General features: G+C 49.5%; 1 protein-coding gene across 2 annotated transcripts; it reads left to right on the top strand.

The window, feature by feature from the left end:
- Positions 1-22: 22 nt before the first annotated feature.
- On the top strand, positions 23-17153 carry CSTF2 (cleavage stimulation factor subunit 2). 2 transcript variants are annotated; one of them, XM_048864262.2, is made up of 15 exons: positions 23-153; positions 3463-3541; positions 3822-3991; positions 5701-5837; positions 6581-6700; positions 6839-6994; positions 7294-7417; positions 7736-7798; positions 9225-9284; positions 10007-10148; positions 10529-10683; positions 11049-11341; positions 14691-14846; positions 15278-15403; positions 16937-17153. In XM_048864262.2, exons 1-14 carry the CDS (start codon positions 96-98, stop codon positions 15398-15400), a joined length of 1836 nt encoding a protein of 611 aa, XP_048720219.1. In that variant the 5' UTR covers positions 23-95; the 3' UTR covers positions 15401-15403; positions 16937-17153. The 2 variants fall into 2 exon arrangements, with proteins under 2 accessions (XP_048720219.1, XP_048720221.1); XM_048864264.2 differs by lacking the exon at positions 9225-9284.
- The last annotated feature ends 1170 nt before the right edge of the window (positions 17154-18323 follow it).

Below are 18323 nucleotides of genomic sequence, written 5' to 3'. Positions count from 1 at the left end.
CGGAACGGAAGTGGCTGTGCTTGTTTCCAGCCGGAGCACGAGGGTGCCGGAAGCGGGGGGGGGACTGGAAGCGCTGCAGCGGCGGTGGGTGAAGGATGGCGGGGCTGGCGGTGCGGGACCCCGCGGTGGATCGCTCGCTGCGCTCCGTGTTCGGTGAGGAGGAGCCTGGGAGAGAAACCCGCTCCCGGGACAGAGACCCCAATACTCCCTCACCCAGATATGTCACGGGGGGGGGGCAGCGCCCGGGACCGCCACACCGGCTCCCTCCCTCCCCTGCCCGGCTCCTGGGACCCCTCGCCTCACCCGCGCTCTTATATCGGCTTCCCGGACTTCCCGCCCGAGATCCGCCCCCATCCCAATTCTCCCGCCTCCACTCCCCAGAGCACGGGATCCCCCCGGAGCCTCCCTCTGCCAGGTTCCCCCCTTCCCTGGTGCCCTCCCACCCCAGCTAAGACCCACTGCTCTGGAACAGAGACCCGCCCCCCCCCCACACACACACCCACACCGGGCTTTCCCTCGACAGACGCCTATAGAGTAGCCCTCCTACCCTGCTGGGTGCAGAGATCCCCTTCTCTGCCCCTTCCCCACAAGCAGGGATGCTTCCACAGAGGCCCACACTCTCTTTCTCTGTGACATCACAGCAGCTTGCTGCAGTGATCATGGTGATGTCACAATGCTGGTGTCAGAAATGGACCCCCAGAAATAAACAATACCTATTTCTGAGCAGAATGAGTTCTCAATAAAACACTTCTCAAACCTATGTTTGTGCTATCCGTGACTCACCAAATACAGCCTGGAGAGAGATAATGCCCATAGCAATGTGATCTCCTGCCCCAAAGCCTTCCCTGGGGACTGTTGCAGTAGGTGGGAGTAGCACATAAGAGAACATTGCCTTGGGCATCACATGAAAACCTAGGGCAGGCAGTAAAAGGGAAATTAAGCACAGAGTGCAGCCTTGCAAAACAGACCTGAAAGTCTACCAGCTCAGACACTAAAACTCACCTGTTCCTTTCTGTAAAGCTGACTTAGAAAGCTAGAGATGCTTTACTTACCCTGAGCAAGTGGTGACTAAAGTGTTGCAAGTGCATAAAGACGCTAAAGTGTCTATGATGGTTTTTTCTGCTGTACTACCTCTTGTGTACAGCTGGTAAAAATTTTACGATGAAAAATGATAACCTTCTTATTCAGTTTCCAAGTTGTCTGCCTGGCAGGGAATTTGGGATCTCCTAAAAGCCAGGCAACCTAGCAGCCTGCCAGTTAGGCACACCAGACAGCCAGCGATCCTAGGGAGCTGGGAAGCCAGCCCATCTGCAAGGCAGGAAGCTTGGCAGTGGGAATGTTTCATTGTTTCCAAAACCATTTTTGGGGAATTTCAGTTCTTGTGAAAAACTTCAAGATTTTGACTTTTTGTTTTGAATTGGAATGAAAAAAACTTGGAAACTCTTAAGTTTTTTGTGGGATGGAATTTCCATATTCCAGACAGCTCTGTACTTATGCATGTCACCTGCATGGTGATGTGTCATAAGCATCCCTCTATTGTGGGGTTGGTACAGACTGTCTGTGGGTATTATATCAAACAGTGGTGTGTTTTTATTTGGTGTAGTGTATCCAGTTTGTATGGACCAAAGAGAGGCAAGGATGTTGATAAATTGGTATTGTATAAGCGGCTTATGCATATGGAAAGCTTTTAAAAGCTATGATTATTTAATCGGGACAAGGAAGAATTAGACATGACTAGAAGGGGTTAGTGAAAATTACAGTACCTCCTTTGTCTTTCCCAATGTAAAAGAATGGGTCACTCAAAGTCGTAGCAGGTACTCTTGGAACAAACTAAAGAAAATGTCTTTCTGGTGCACAGAGTCAGCCTCTAAGATTTGCTGCTCCAGAGTGTCATAGAGTCACATTGTAGAGGGGTTTTAAAAGGGGCTGGATAATTGTAAGAGATATTGGTTGTTATACAGGCTGAGATGAAGTAATCACATCACATACTTCAGGTCACAGAATAACTAAGTGTAGGATTCCCCCTTCCCTCCCTCCAAGTGATGTGTAGAAGTGTGCAATCAGTCTGGTGTATAACAGGTTTCAGGAGTTGCATTCCTCCGAAGCATCAAGTACTGGCCAGTGATAGTGGAACTGATGGACCAGTGATCTGCTCCTCTATGAGAAATCCAATTTTTCTACTCACGGGGGGTGCAGGCTGTCTCTGAGCCTCTGCCATGTCATACTCCTCAGAGCCTTTCTGCGTTTACATTCTTTGGACATTGATGTGATGAGTGGAGTTAAAAAGTATACACACCATTTATGACTATTCTGCACTGTTTAAGGGCCCGGGCCAAAATCAACAGACATCAGTAGATTTTGGATTGGGCCCTGGATGCAGAGGCACCTTGGTGTGCTGTGGGAAATCATGGCACTGTCCCTTTCACCTTCCTCAGCATGGGCCCTTCATACTCCTCAGGCAATGGAAATGGAGTTAAGGAGCCACCAAACCTGATTAAACCAAATATTCCACCAATATTTTCACTAAAACAGATAGGAAAAGAGTGGCAGAAAAAACATGAAATGAGACCTGCCATCCCTCTAATAAAGGGGTGAGGAAGGTGTCCCAGGCTCGCTGTAGTTCCTGTATTGTACATACCTATGTCCTGCACTGATTGATACAAGCATGGTAGTAAAAGTGGGGAGAAAGCAGGAACTTGAGCCAGTATTGCTCCACTATTCTGTGGTTCACTGACTCAGTATGTGACCCACTCATCTGACAAATAAGGTCAGATCTTTTCACATGGTGATTTCTAACCTTTTCAGGCAGCTCTTCCTGTTTGGACTTCAGCTGTACTAGCCAATGCCTGCTATCTCCCATTGGATTATGCACAGTCTAAACACTCATGGAGCTCTTGGACTGCTCCTAATCCAACTCTCATGAGCACTTTATGCTCCATGGTGGGTTAGGGCAGCGCAACTGAAAGGGAGGCAGGCAGCTTTGGCATTCTGGAGACTAGAGGCTTATTATTAAGCTTGGGGTGGGGAAGAGCCTGGTAGAACAGTCCACAAAATCCTGAAACATAAGTGGTGGTATCCAGCCCGTAATAGGGAACCATTATTTTAACAAACATTGACTTTATTATAACTGCCCACTTTCCTGCAATTCCTGACCTGTACCTGGGTTGAGGCACATTACCAGAGTCCTAAAATGTGCCCCAGCGTGGATTCCGTACCAGCAATGGGACACTGCACCAACATGAGTATCAGGAGGAATGGTATATACACAAAAGTCTGCAGCCCTGCAGCGGATTCCCAGAAACTTGTCTGTGTGTGTGTGTGTGTTCACACAGCCATCTCTGGGTTTTGCCATCCCTGGGTTCATTTTTGTTCTTTCCTGTCTTTCCATGGAAAAATGTTCATGCCTGTGTTTTTTCCTGATACTCGATGTCTGCACTAATACGTTGCTCCCCTCACCCATAGTGGGGAATATTCCATACGAAGCCACAGAGGAGCAGCTAAAGGACATTTTCTCAGAGGTCGGACCTGTCGTCAGTTTCAGGTGAGAACTGTTTCTCTTTTTGACATCTCCCATAAAAAGACAGGTGATCTCAGCTGTAGTCGATTCTGCACTCATCAGCACTCTAGCCACGAGCAGATGGGTCTCAGGCATACTTGGCAGACACAAGCTTTGAATGAGGTGGTCCTTCTTCCTGTTAGGGACGGAACGGAGGGTGTGGAGGTGGTGTTACCAATCTGGAAATGCTGTGGTATTGTGTAATACTCTCCCTGTGTTCCGTACTGCGTCTAATGCCTGTGATTCTTTCTGCTCTGCTATCCAGGTTGGTGTATGACAGGGAGACAGGCAAACCAAAGGGATATGGCTTTTGTGAATACCAAGACCAGGAGACAGCGCTCAGCGCCATGCGGAACCTGAATGGGCGTGAGTTCAGCGGGAGGGCGTTGCGTGTGGACAACGCAGCCAGTGAGAAGAATAAGGAGGAGCTGAAGAGTGAGTCTGAACTTTGGGTTGAGGGGATTAATGCTACTATAATGTTTGGCCTACACAAGCCTTACAAATCTGTAACAAAAATCTACTAGCCAAGGCACAAAATCTAGTACAGTAACTCCTTGCTTAACGTTGTAGTTATGTTCCTGAAAAACGCGACTTTGAGCAAAACAATGTTAAGCGAATCCAATTTCCCCATAAGAATTAATGTAAATGGGGTGGGTGAGGGAGGGGGTTAGGTTCCAGGGAAATTTTTTTCGCCAGACAAAAGACTATATTATATATATGTATACACAATATAAGTTTTAAACAAACAATTTAATACTGTACACAGCAATGATGATTGTGAAGCTTGGTTGAGGTGGTGGTGTCAGAGGGTGGGATATTTCCCAGGGAATGCCTTCCTGCTAAATGATGAACTAGCACTCAGCTGAGCCCTCAAGGGTTAACCCATTGTTGTTAATGTAGCCTTATACTCTTCAAGGCAGCATGAATAGAGGGAGGGAAGACAGCATGGCAGACAGAGGCCCACACTGTGTGTGTGTGTGTGTGAGAGAGAGAGAGAGACAAATGCACTGCCCCTTTAAGTACACTGACCCAGATCAGGACTCAGCTTCTGCCTGCAAGTTCCCTCCATCCTGAGCCCTGTCATGTCCCACCCCCTGCTCTATGGAGATAGGGTAAGCGGGTGGCAGGAACAGGGGGGAGGGGGACACCCTGATATTAGCGTCCCCCATCCCCCCCACACACGCAAGCAGGAGGCTCCTGGGAGCAGCTCCAAGGCAGAGGGCGGGAGCAGCACATGGCAGTGGGGGGAGGGACAGCTGAATTGCGGGCAGTTGATAGCCTGCTGGGCCGCTGCCGCACAGGGAACTAAGGGGAGCAGGGAGCTGATGGGGGGGCTGCCAGTCCACCTTGGTTCCAAGCCCCCACCAGCTAGCTGCAAAGGGCTCCTCTTTCTGCAAGCAGTGGACAAAGCAGGCAGCTGCCAAACAATGTTATAAGGGAGCATTGCGTTACTTTAAATGACCATGTTCCCTAATTGATCAGCAACGAAACAACGTTAACCGGGATGACTTTAAGTGAGGAGTTACTGTACCCCCACCCGAATCGGGGTGAGGTTGACAGTGAAAAGCTCACAGATAGGTGATGTGCTGCAGGTAAGATAGCAAGTAGAAGTTTTCAGGGGGATTGTAATTTCCTTGACCAGACAAACCCCTACCCTTACCTGTTTTTTGTGACTAGTGAAGCTCCACATTTGACAAAGAGGTGTATGAAGAATGGCCACATTATTGTGACATGTATGGTCCTAGCTCATGTAGCTCATGTAGGAGACTGTATTACAGATCTGTGTGAAACAATCTTTCTAATGGCACAGCCCTCAACTCCTAATTGACTTAGTAGGAATTCTGGGCATGTTTGGAGCCCAGACTTTTAGTCTGACCCATATACTCTCCAACTGCAGAATGGTGCTCCTGAATCTGTGTTTCAAAAGTACATTTTCCTCCCTCCTGCTTGTAAAGATGCAGCTGTGACTACATCATCCTTGACTTACTGGCCTTTCAGCTGAAGGGGTCAGTGTGAGAAAGCACCAGCAATTGTGCTGGCGATTCCTGTGATGTGAAACAAGACCGAGACCAGCAGCTGAGGGTTCCCAGGACACTTGTGTGTTTAACCTTTCCTCTTTGTCTTCCCGTCTCTATCCCTGCCAGGCCTGGGCACAGGTGCCCCTATCATAGAGTCACCATATGGAGACCCTATAAATCCTGAAGACGCCCCTGAGTCTATCAGCAGGGCAGTTGCCAGCCTGCCACCTGAGCAGATGTTTGAGCTGATGAAGCAGATGAAGGTGAGTGGGAGCGAAGTGGCTGGACCAAGTCACAAGCTTGCAACCGTGGTTGTACAGTGCAGAATAACCACACCCCCATCACACGAGCAACCGGGCAGCAGCAGTTCCTCACTCACAACTCTGTGACATTGTCTCTCCTGTTAATGCCTCGTATGTGCCACTGCTGCTGCAGGGTAGAATGGTCCGGAGGGTTAATCAGTATCTCGGGTGCTGCCATGAGGAATATAAGCAAGTTGGATGAGGACGTGAGCCGGTCTAACAGCAGGACTCGCTGTTGTGGACAGTGAAAAGCAGGCAGGGACTTTGGGGGAACCACAGCTGCTCTGGGGCGGGGAGGTGGGTTATTTGTGTCCTACTGCCCTGTTAGCACTCCTGTGGTTTGGCTAATATTGTGGACCCTGGAGAAGAGGAGATGATCATGGACAATAGGATGCGGATCAGACAGATTTTTATGAGCAGCCTGAGCTCTGTGATTTCATTATTAGCTGCCCTGTGTTTCAGACAGTCCACATTATGGGTTTCTCAGGTGCATTATTGGTTGTTTTATTAACCATGCCAGCACTGTGTAACGTACCAGGCAAACGAAGCAAAACGCTCCTGCCCTTTGAGATGTTGCCATACCTGCATTTCCAGGAACATCGCTGCCCCCATGGGATTGCAGCAACAGTTATCAGTGAAGGTCTTAATACTGCGCAGCAGCAGCGAGGCCCATTGAGAGCTCTGATCAGTGTGTTGCTCTTTAGTTGTGTGTGCAGAACAGCCCTCAGGAGGCACGGAACATGCTTCTCCAGAACCCTCAACTGGCATATGCCCTGCTGCAGGCCCAAGTGGTGATGAGGATCGTCGATCCAGAGATTGCTCTGGTATGTATGATCCCGCTCCTCAGTCTGGGATCGACGGGGGCACTTGTCTGGAGAGTTGGGGCTGTGGGTGGATTCCAGGAATGGCCGTTTCTAGTTGGTGCATGCACAACTTCTCTCTCCTCCTGCTTCTGCCCTTAGAAAATTCTGCATCGTCAGACCAGTGTTCCACCTCTGATTCCAGGCAACCCACAGCCAGTTCCTGGGCCTGGGCCCGGGCCCGGGCCCGGGCCTGGTCCAGGTCCTAATGCACAGATGAACCAGCAGAATCCCCCATCGTCCCAGCCACAGCCCATAGTAAGAATTTGTTTGTTCAACCCACATTATTGAGATGGACATTAAGGGTGTGACGTCTCCGTGTGGAGGATGTAGGTGTGTGTTGTTGAGAAGGGCTCTCAGTGTGAAATCCTGGTGTGTGGGGGAGTGTTGTGTGTACATGTTGGTGAGGAGGGGTTCTCCGCCTGCAACCCTGGTGCAGGGGACAATGCTTGTGTCTGTTGATGAGAAGGGATTCTCCGCCTGCAACCCTGGTGCGGGGGACAATGCTTGTGTCTGTTGGTGAGGAGGTTTCTCACTGCGATTTCTTCCCTCTACAGGGTGGCATGCATGTAAATGGAGCTCCTCCTCTGATGCAGCCTCCTATGCAGGGTGGAGTGCCAGCCCCAGGACAGATGCCAGCCTCCGTAGCCGGCCCAGGCCCCGGCCCCTTGGCTCCTGGAGGTGAGCTCTTTGAGCATGTGTGAACTGCAAACTGTAAAACTGCCCAGAGCTTCTGCAGGGACAACATACCCCATGAGTGCGGGGGTCTTGCAGGTTTTTAAGAGGGGCAGTTGCACATATGGAAGATTTGAAGCCTAGGGAGTAACTCTTGGGTTAGCCAACTGGACGGGGTCACTCTGTCTCTACAGCCTGTTAGGCCAGGTGGAAATCTGTCTGTCAGTGGCAAGGTGGGGCATCTTTATAGGAGCAGAATAGTGAGGGCTGTGGGAACAGATAATCTGAAAGAGGGGTTGTGAGTTCTCTGCTCTTCCCTCCCAGGTGGAATGCAGCCTCAGGTCGGGATGCCGGGAGGTGGACCAGTGCCCTTGGAACGTGGACAAGGTAAACCAGATGTCAGTTAATCTATGTTTGATGCAACGTGTCATAGGGATCCCTACTTCCAGGCCAGGACGTTGAGACGTTCAAGGCCACGTGCCAGGGGAGTTGTTGACAGATCAGGGAATCCCCCCCCAAGCTAACTGAATGTGTAAAAGTTTTCTCAGCCTGTCTGAGAGTCTGTGTGCACCTGTACTTCTGTCTGAGTGTGTGTATAGTGAGCAGGGAGAGTGAGGCCTTCTCCAGTAACTCTCTTTCTGGTACTTAGCATGTCCAGGTGTGGGCGAGCCAGCCTGTTGCCTGCTATTGGTTACTGTTGAGTCTCCTGTGCTTTCTTTTGTTTGTCCAGGAGAGGGAGCAATAGCTTTTCTTTTGCACAGAATAGTGATGTGTGTAGAGTGGTGATCAAAGCAGAGAGTGTTTCTATGGAGATGTTTTGCGTAGTCCTCCCTCCATATGTGGAAGGCTGTACACCAGTGTCTTGGAATGATATTTAATGCAGTTAGACAGTTAAAGTTGGGGCATCTTATCGTCCAGTGGCCCCAGTTTATCACAACAAAGGGATCCCTGTTCTTTCATATTGTGGGATGTGAGGGAAGTAAATATCCTCCCTCAATCTTCTAGCAGAACATGGTAAATTCCTTTTGGGATCTCATATTTTTACATACCTTAAAAGCAGCTGAATCTGAGAGGCTTGTGATTTCACCTTTGGATCCTCCTCCCCCATGAACAGCCCCAGTGCCTCCCTGCTGCTCAGAGCTTTGCCAAGAAGCAGCCACATGAAATAGATACAATTTTTAGCAGCTTCCTTGCTGTCTGCAGGGCTTTGAATAGCAGTGATGAAACTGAACCAGATTTTTGTTAATTTCTGTGTCTGCTTGGGGAAGCTCTGAGCAGAAACAGTAGAGCTGTCTCTGTGCACTCAGGCACAATCTGACCCCCTCATGCTGCCACCCACTTACAGAAGGTTATTCTGAAACTGTAAGGCCCACAAATTTAATATATTTTAAATTAAAGTGTAAATGCAACAGAACTTGATGGTGTAGGTCCCCGTCCCCTGTGTGCCGCCCCCCACCCCCACCCACACACAGTGACCAGGCAAAATAGTGCCTAGGGGAGTGGATTTTTCAAGCCATGCAGAAGAGGCCATCCTCATCACAGGACTGGCATTGGATGGTCTCCGTCCAGTGTCATTATTGGGAAGATCTGATAAAGCCAGGCCTGAAAGATTGGTAGCATCTCTTTAAAATATGCAGTCTGATTCTGTGGGAGCCTGCCTTATGAGGAATGAGCTCACTCCATCGAGGGAAAGGAGTTTGTGCAGCACCGGTGGGTCTGTGGTATAGGCAGGCCTGTCTGTGAGTCTGTGTGTGCGCGGGCGCGTGCTATTTATGTGTCTGCTCTTTTCCCTCTTTTCCTGCTGCTCACCCAGGAAACCTGCAGCTCTCGCCCGTGGGACCTGCCAGGCCTGCATCTATCGAGCGAGTTCAAGGTATCCATGACAGCTGCCAGCTCCCTTTGTCACGGGGCTCAGTGTGGAATGCATGGAAAAAGCCTGGACTTCAGCACTAGGGTTCCCTTCACTTGGGGCCGTGGGACTGCTCTGTGTAGTCTGCCCAGTGTGGAAGTGAGCACTTGTCAAAGGCAGAGCTGCCCCCTGGTGTAGGAGGAGAGACTAGCCTAGAGTTCTGCATAGAGGGGTAGGAGATAAACCCAGTACATGAGGAAACAGACAGGAGAGAGGAGGCTCATGCTCGGCTTTTGGACCTTATGGAAGTGGGATGACTGGGTTTGATCTGGGCTGTTTAGGCTCACAGCTGACCTTGTGACTCACGCTGGATGTGACCAGACTTGTTGGTAGTTATTGTGATCTTGGTTCTCGACTTTTGTCAACAAGCCACAGCAGTCGCTGTGGGGGACAGGAAGGGCTGAACTTAGCACTGAGGGCACCCGCTTCTGTGAGCTGCGGTGTTGTCTGTGGGAAGACTTCCTTCCTGTTTGTGGTGCATCACTTCCAGCCATATCATGGACAGCAGTGTGGACTCTGTCCAAAGCCAGTGTGTCTGTGAGCTACAGGGAGCACTGAGGATGGGGTTCAGTTGCATCTCACTGCCAGGGGCAACAGGAGTGGTGCTGTCTCACAGGAGGACTTTGGTGTGATTGTTCTTGCTAGTGCTTGACCTCAGTAATTTCCCTTGCTTGCCTCCCTGGCAGTGCCCATGCCAGACCCGAGGGCCCCTATGCAGCGTGGACCATTACCTGCTAGCGGCCCACCTCCCCGGGGCCTTCTGGGAGATGCTCCAAATGACCCACGTGGAGGGACCCTGCTCTCAGTCACTGGAGAAGTGGAGCCCAGGTGAGTGGTAGTAATTCATCCTCTGGTCCAGTCTGAGCCTTTGAGGCTCTGACTCCTTGCCTCTTGTGGTCAGAGTGATGGTTAAGTGGTACTACCTGCCGGGTGAACTGCTGAGTCCCATGCTGGCTTCTCAGAGTGATGTGTGCTGGTGATCCAGGTACACACAGCTGTGCAACGGGAAGGGAAGATGGTATCTGTGGCCACTCAGACTGGGCGAGGTAGAAACATTAGCATCCATTCCTATGTACCAAACTCCACGACTTTCTGTGCACCCGGCTTTGTGCTGTGGTCAAAATACTGCACCTGCTCGGTGCCAAGCTTGTGTCTGATTCACACTCTCACCTTTCTCCTTCTGCTCTGTTTTTCCCCTCTCTCTACAGAGGTTACCTTGGGCCACCCCACCAAGGTCCACCCATGCACCATATGCCCGGCCATGACAATCGTGGTCCACCCCCACATGAAATGAGGGGAGGACCAATGGGAGAACCCAGGCCACTGATGGGAGAACCTAGAGGGCCTTTGATGGATGCTCGAGGTGAGAGGCCATAAATGAAACGTGAAATGACCAAGAGAGGAACCGGTTACCCAGGGATGTGAGGAAAACGTGAAGGTGGGACAGTTCAGCAGTGAAGTGAGATGCAGGGAAAGTTACACAGGATTGGAGGGAGACACTGGCAGGAGGGAGAGGTGTAGTTACACAGGGCAAGGAGAGGAGAAGTTCAGATTTGTCATTTACCAAAAGCAGGTGCCATTCACACACCATCCCTGACCTGTCTTGGTTTTCTGCCAGTCATTAAACCAAAGGAGGCTTAACTTTCAAAAGTGGGTGTGTGTCCCCAATGTTCTCCCACACAGAATTCCCTTCCAGTGGTTTGCTTATGGCATGTTTTTTCTCTGCAGGTGGAAGAGATCCCAGGGGCATGGAGCCGAGAGGGATGGAGCCGAGGGGCATGGAGCCGAGGGGCATGGAGCCCAGGGGCATGGAGCCGAGGGGCATGGAGCCCAGGGGCATGGAGCCGAGAGGCATGGAGCCCAGGGGCATGGAGCCGAGAGGCATGGAGCCCAGGGGCATGGAGCCGAGAGGCATGGAGCCCAGGGGCCCTGGCCCCAACCCAAGGGGCCCAATGCCTGGTGGAATTCAAGGACCTGGGCCACTTAACTTGGGAGCAAGTGGCCCTCAGGGACCTAGACAGGTACACACAGCGTCTTCTTCTCTAGTCTTAATCTGATAGATAACAACAAGCACTTAGTGGCAGGGTTCTAGGTGATGTCAATTCTTTAACAGCCTGCATCCCGCTTGTAATGCTAACCAACTGACCAGGCCTACCAGCAAACCTCAGGGAATTGATAGCATTCCCCCTCCCAAGGGATCCTAGGTCAGGGCATCCCCTGCTAGCTAGCACCATGGTATTACCATGTGGGCTGCAGGGACCTGGGGCTGCTGGCTCTTGTCCTAGCGATGACATGTGCCAACCTGCATCAGTCTCTTGACCTCTCTTGTGTGGGACTCCTAATACATATAAGTGAGGTTTGGAAAAAGCGTAGGGACCTCCAGGCTACCTCTGCTCCGCCGGCCTCTTCCTATGACTTACCCTCCCCTCTGCCAGGCCTAACCACGGTGCACTGGGTAGGGAGGCATGTTTTCCATTTTCCTCTTCTTGCTCTGCCCCTTCCATGTTTCCAGCTCTGCTAGCTTGAGAGAGCCAAGACATTTCTGCAGGGAGCAACACCTCTGGGGAGCAGGCCAGCTCGCCTGCACTCCTCAGGCAATAGCAAGTGCCTCACAGTTGTTGACAGGTTTCTCCTCAAATCCCTGCTGTGAGGTAGGGGAATGCAGTCCCATTCCACAAAGAGAATTGAGGCACAGGGAGACTAAGGGCCAGATTTTAGAGGTGTTTAGGTCCTATTGATTTCAGTGGGAGTTAGGTGCCTAAAGACCTGTACAAGTTAAAAAGTGACAAGTTTTTAAAGTGCTTTTTTCAGATGCTAGAAGTCATAATAATAATATGGAGGAACTAGAGTGCCTCATATTAAATGAGGATATTGATACAATAGGCATCACAGAAACTTGGAATGACGATAATCAATGGGACATAGTAATACCAGGGTACAAAATATGTCAGAAGGACAGAATAGGTCGTGCTGGTGGGGGAGTGGCACTATATGTGAAAGAAAGCGTAGAATCAAATGAAGTAAAAATCTTAAATGAACCAAACTTTACCATAGAATCTCAGTGGATAGTAATTCCGTGCTCTAATAATGAGAATATAGCAGTAGGGATATACTACCAACCACCTGACCAGGATGATGGTATGACTGTGAAATTCTCAGAGAGATTAGAGAGGCTATAAAAATAAAAAACTCAGTAATAACAATGGGAGATTTCAGCTATCCCCATATTGACTGGGTACATGTCACCTCAGGACGGGATGCAGAGATAAGTTTCTTGACAGTTTAAGTCACTGCTTCTTGGAGCAGCTAGTCCTGGAACCCACAAGAAGAGATGCAATTCTCGATTTAGTCCTAAGTGGAGCATAGGATTTGGTGTAAGAGGTGAATATAGCTGGACCATTTGGTAATAGTGACCATAATATAATTAAATTTAAAAAGAAAAATAAAAAATCCCTGTGGTGGGGAAAACACCACAGCAGCCCAACACTGTAGCATTTAATTTCAGAAAGCGGGAATATTCAAAAATGAGGAAGTTAGTTAAACAGAAATTAAAAGGTACAGTGCCAAAAGTGAAATCTCTGCAAGCTGCTTGGAAACTTTTTAAAGACACCATAATAGAGGCTCAACTTAAACGTGTACCTCAAAGTAACATAGAGGACCAAAAAAAGACACTGTGGCTAAACAACAAAGTAAAAGAGGCAGTGAGAGGCAAAAAGGCATCCTTTAAAAAGTGGAAGTTAAATCCTGGTGAGGAAAATAGAAAGGAGCACAAATGCTGGCAAATGAAGTGTAAAAATATTATTAGGAAGGCCAAAAAAGAATTTGAAGAACAGCTAGCCAAAGACTCAAAAAGTAATAGCAAAACATTGTTTAAGTACATTAGAAGCAGGAAGCCTGCTAAACAACCAGTGGGGCCACTGGACGATTGAGATGCTAACGGAGGGTAGGAATAAATTATCAGTTTTCAGAATGGAGAGAGGTAAATAGTGGTGTCCCCCAGAGGTCTGTACTAAGACCAGTCCTATTCAACTTATTCACAAATGATCTGGAAAAGGGGGTAAACAATGAGGTGGCAAAATTTGCAGATGATACAAAATTACTAAAGATAGTTAAGTACCAGGCAGACTGTGAAGAGCTACAAAAGGATCTCTCAAAACTGGATGACTGGGCAACAAAATGGCAAATGAAATTCAATGTTGATAAATGCTGGGGTCTAAATTAGCTGTTACCACTCAAGAAAGAGATCTTGGAGTCATTGTGGATAGATCTCTGAAAACATTCACTCAATGTGCAGCAGCAGTCAAAAAAGCAAACAGAATGCTGGGCATCATTAAGAAAGGGATAGATAATAAGATAGAAAATATCATATTGCCTCTATATAAATGCATGATACGCCCACATCTTGACTACTGCGTGCAGATGTGGTCGCCCCATCTCAGAAAAGTTATATTGGAATTGGAAAATGTTCAGAAAAGGGTAACAAAAATTATTAGGGGCGTGGAATGGCTGCCGTATGAGGAGAGATTAATAAGACTGGGAATTTTCAGCTAGGAAAAGAAATGACTAAGGGTAGATATGATAGAGGTCTAGCAAAGTGTTATTTACTCCACATAACACAAGAACTAGGGGTCACCAAATGAAATTAATAGGCAGCATGTTTAAAACAAACTAAAGGAAGTATTTTTTCACACAAGGCACAATCAACTAGTGGAACTCCTGGCCAGAGGATGTTGTGAAGGCCAGGACTATAACGGTTCAAAAAAGAACTAGATAAGTTCATGGAGGATAGGTCCATCAATGGCTATTAGCCAGGATGGGCAGGGATAGTGTCCCAAGCCTCTGTTTGTCAGAAGCTAGGAATGGGCGACAGGGGATGGATCACTTGATGATTACCTGTTCTGTTCATTCTGTCTGGGGGACCTGGCATTGGCCATTGTCGGAAGACAGGCTACTGGGCTAGATGGACCTTTGGTCTGACCCAGTATGGTCATTCTTATGTTCAAGTCTGGCCCTAAATGACTTGCCTAAGATCACAAGGGTGTGGTGACCGAGCTCGGAACTGAACTGAACCACCCTTAGTTCAATCCAGGGTGTTAGCCACAAGGCCGGTCTTCCTCCGGCCTTCTGCTGTTGTTGCCGGGGTTACATGGACTAAGGTCTCTGGAATTTGGGGGGCCTATTTCCTTGTTCCTCATGGCACCCCACTTTCAGCCCCCATCTGGGCATACGTATCAGTCTTTCGTGGTGCCAGGGACTTGTTACCTGCTTTACATTCTAGTGGGTGCATTGTGCTTTCCATGACTGTTCAGACTATTCACAGTTCTACAAGAGCAGAGGGGCCGAGCTCATCCCATCTCTTTTTGTCCATAGGTTCCCAACATGCCAGGGGCAGGCATACAAGGAGGTGGCATGCCAGGGGCAGGCATACAAGCAGGAGGCATGCCAGGGGCGGTGGTACAAGGAGCTGGCCAGCCAGGTGGCTTTAGCCCTGGGCAGAACCAGGTCACCCCCCAAGATCACGAGAAGGTGAGTGAACAAAGGGCAACTCAGGGTTTGGAGGGAGGGGATGGAGGCTGGATACCCTATTGCTGTGGGAATGAACTCAGCGCTCCTTCTCTCTGGCACAGCAAGAGTCTCCAGCGTCTTGTAGTTTCTGTGCTGGGGCCAAGTCAGCCTGGGGAGTTAATGCTCCTGCAGCTTTCCAGGAGAATGTTCATAAGCAGCAGCAAGGCGGGTGGTTTGAAACTTTTCCTGTGGGTGTGGCCAGTGAGCCAGGTCCTTTCAATTGATGAGTTTATACTGCTCCTGCTCTTTGCCTTCGTCCTGTCTTCTCCTTCCCTCCCTCCAGCAGCCTGGTCTCTGGATAACTTCCTCTTTTCTGTAACCCTTTGCTGCGCCCTTCCTCCTGGGAAATTGCTCTTGCACATGGTGTTGCAGATCCTCCCCTCTCTCCACAGGCTGCCCTGATCATGCAGGTTCTCCAGCTAACTGCAGACCAGATCGCCATGCTGCCTCCAGAGCAAAGGCAAAGCATCCTTATCCTAAAGGAGCAGATCCAGAAATCCACTGGGGCTCCATAACAGGTGAGATGGGGTGGAGGCCGCATTACTACAGCCAGGGAGGGGCGAGGCTGAAGCCAGAAAGGCAATGGGACAGCTTATATGAACTAAGGGGGTGGGGGGAAGTCTGGAGAGCAGTGTGAAATGGAGAAGACCCCCTAACCATGCCACTGAATTTGATGCCCTATGGCCTGCCCTGGTTAGGTGCCACATGTTCGCCCATGCGTTGTAGCAGTGGTTCTCAACCAGGGGTACCCAGAGGTCTTCCGGGAGTACATCAACTCATCTAGGTATTTGCCTAGTTTTGCAATAGGTTACATAAAAAGCACTAGCAAAGTCAGTACAAACTAAAATTTCATTCAGTGACTTGTTTATACTGTTCTATACACGGAAATGTAAGTACAGTATTTATACTCCAATTGATCTATAATTATATGGTAAAAATGAGAAAGTATGCAATTTTTCAGTACTAGTGTGCTGTGACGCTTGTATTTTAATGTCTAATTTTGTAAGCAAGTAGTTTTAAAGTGAGGTGAAACTTGGGGTATGCACGACAAATCAGACTCCTGCCAGGGGTACAGTAGTCTGGAAAGGTTAAGAGCCACTGCATTATAGGGTTGCCTAGTTAGGTGTGTTGTAGGGAGGGTCACTCCTCTCTCTGATGCATCTCCAGTGATTTCTGTGTCAGGCAGGTACCGGGCTAGGGCTGGTCTGTTCCTGTGTGGCCAGCCTTGTGGCACTGTAGCTAATCCAGCCCTGACCTTACAGCTTCCACAATAAACACGCATACTCCTGTAAGCGAGAGATGGGGCATGGCCTCGCTTTGCCTCTGACTCACTGTATGACCTGGGGCCAGTCACATCACGCTCTGTGCCTTAGTTTCCCCTCTGTAAAGCAGGGTGCTAGTTACACCCCCCCCTAGTATCACCCAGTGAAGGCTGGTAGCAGGTGAAGCTGGAAGCTACTGTCAACATACTGGATATGCTGACTCTCAGGTAGCCCTGTGCTCTTTCGCTCTCCCCGCAGTTCTTTGGGCCTCCCCAGACAGGCCAGGCTCAGTTTGGCCATTACAGCTCTAGGGGACGGGCCGCAGTTAATCCTGCCCAGGGAAGTATATGGGCTTCACTCCTTGCTTGTGGTGGGAGGGGAGGCTCAGAGTGCTCCTGCAGCTGTTGGGTGGGAGGCACGCTTCTGTGTTGCATATCATATGGGAGGCTGAGGGCTAGACCAGGCAGTGGGATACGTGTGTGCATTGTTAACCTGTATTCAGCTGTCCCGGAGAGAGCAGCAACAGTGGCCAGTGGTGCCCAGCAAAACCCTGCGTCTGCAGCCACTGCGCTAAATTTCTTTAAAGGAGGGGCATCTTCTTTCACAAGGCTGTGGAAATGCAGGAGGGTTGGTCCTTGAGGAGCTGCCCTTTGTGGTGTGGGAAATTCCCATGGGCTGGGCCAAGGCCTTTAAGGACACACTCCGTTATTTCTCCTGGGAATCCAGAATAGCCTGGTGCCCTCTTGTGCACTCCCCTCAAGCATCCCTCTTTATTTTTGCATGGTTTAGAAGACACTTGGTGACCCTGGCAGCAACCCTGAAGATCCAGACCTGTGGGATGCAGGAGGCACCCAAGGCAGCAGCTTCACCTCATCACCATCTGACCTGGTGCAGCCATCAGGGGAAGGGTGCCCCCTTCTTCCCACTCAGCATAACCCCCATACTTTTCATTCTGTGTTTTGTGTGTGTTTTACAGTATTTGAAATAAACTTGGAGGAGGATTTGAGTACAGGCCACAGTTCTACCTGAAACTGCCTCCAACAGGCACCTCTCTCTGTGCCTGACTCAGAAACACTAGAGATGGCAAAGGCCTCTGGGTCACTTGTGTGAGCCCTTCACCTGACCAGGCATGATGGCCTCTCTCCAGTATAGTCAGGGAATTCCTTCATCTGCTGCAGCGTGTCCCGGCTCCAGGATTGATCATTAGTCACTTGGTTCCTGCAGACACTGAGCTCCATGTTTCCCAGCCTTGTTCCCTTAACCACACAGGAGGTTTCTTACAGGCTGATCTGTGCTCAACATGTCTCTTCCTAAAGGGGATGAAGGGAGAAAGAGATGGCCCCTCTAGGCAGCTTGTTGCTATTTGCTGAACAGATGAGATGCTGCTGTTATTACTTGCAGTTTCTGGCAGGAGATACTCAGTAAACTGGCGTGTCTGGAGAAGGCTGGTGCACTGAAATGGTAATTTGGGGAGTGTGACCATGGTCAGTTAGGCCAGCCTGACCCCTGTGGTGGGACAAAGAGCTGGGTCTGTATTATGTTTGCTCTACTGAGTTTCATACATGTGGCCTTTGAGGAGTGAAAGGGGCAAGAGGTGAAGATGTCCTGTTACCAAGAATGTCTCAGTTGATCTGGAGACCTTGCCAGGCACCAACTGGCCCCATTGAGAATGCCCACATCTGTGTCATTTTTCTTTCATTAACAACTGCGTGAGCTCGCTCCATCAGTGAGAGAAAAAGCATTTCAGACAGTTCATAGCAACCCCCCATTTAAGCGGTAAGATCTTTTGTGATAGCAGGCAGGTGGGAACACTTGAGCCACAGGCACTTTGGCAAGATTTATGAGGCACCCTTGCCAAAGCACCTGTGATAAAAATGTGTCGGCTGCACTTGTCTGACTGAAGTTTGTCTTGAGCCTTTCTTTCAGGGACTTGTGTGCTGGTGTAAGACAACTGAATTACAGCACTGGAGTGCTCTGCCCACAACTGCGTGCAGCATAGGAAGCTGTAGTGCAGCTGTTCCCACAACAGCCCTTACACTTGTGTACATCCTTCTGTGGAAGATCTCTTATAGGGCTGAAATGGGTAGCTCATCTTTCAGTCACTAGCAGTCCTGACATGAAAAATGTAATAGCGGATTGCTAAGCTCCCTTGCTCTCAGCTGGCAGATCAGCAGTG

This window comes from Caretta caretta, chromosome 9 (assembly GCF_965140235.1).
Source record: "Caretta caretta isolate rCarCar2 chromosome 9, rCarCar1.hap1, whole genome shotgun sequence".
Taxonomy (NCBI): domain Eukaryota; kingdom Metazoa; phylum Chordata; order Testudines; family Cheloniidae; genus Caretta; species Caretta caretta.
Note: the sequence above shows the minus strand (reverse complement) of the source record. Positions and strands in the feature narration are given on the sequence as shown.

What these genes read in the sequence shown, in the direction of transcription:
- CSTF2 (XM_048864262.2), top strand. Translation starts at nt 96, where the DNA reads ATGGCGGGGCTGGCGGTGCGGGACCCCGCGGTGGATCGCTCGCTGCGC. An exon ending in GGACCTGTCGTCAGTTTCAG is followed by an intron (nt 3,542 to 3,821) that starts GTGAGAACTGTT and finishes TCTGCTATCCAG; the next exon opens with GTTGGTGTATGACAGGGAGA. An exon ending in CGGCCCCTTGGCTCCTGGAG is followed by an intron (nt 7,418 to 7,735) that starts GTGAGCTCTTTG and finishes CTTCCCTCCCAG; the next exon opens with GTGGAATGCAGCCTCAGGTC.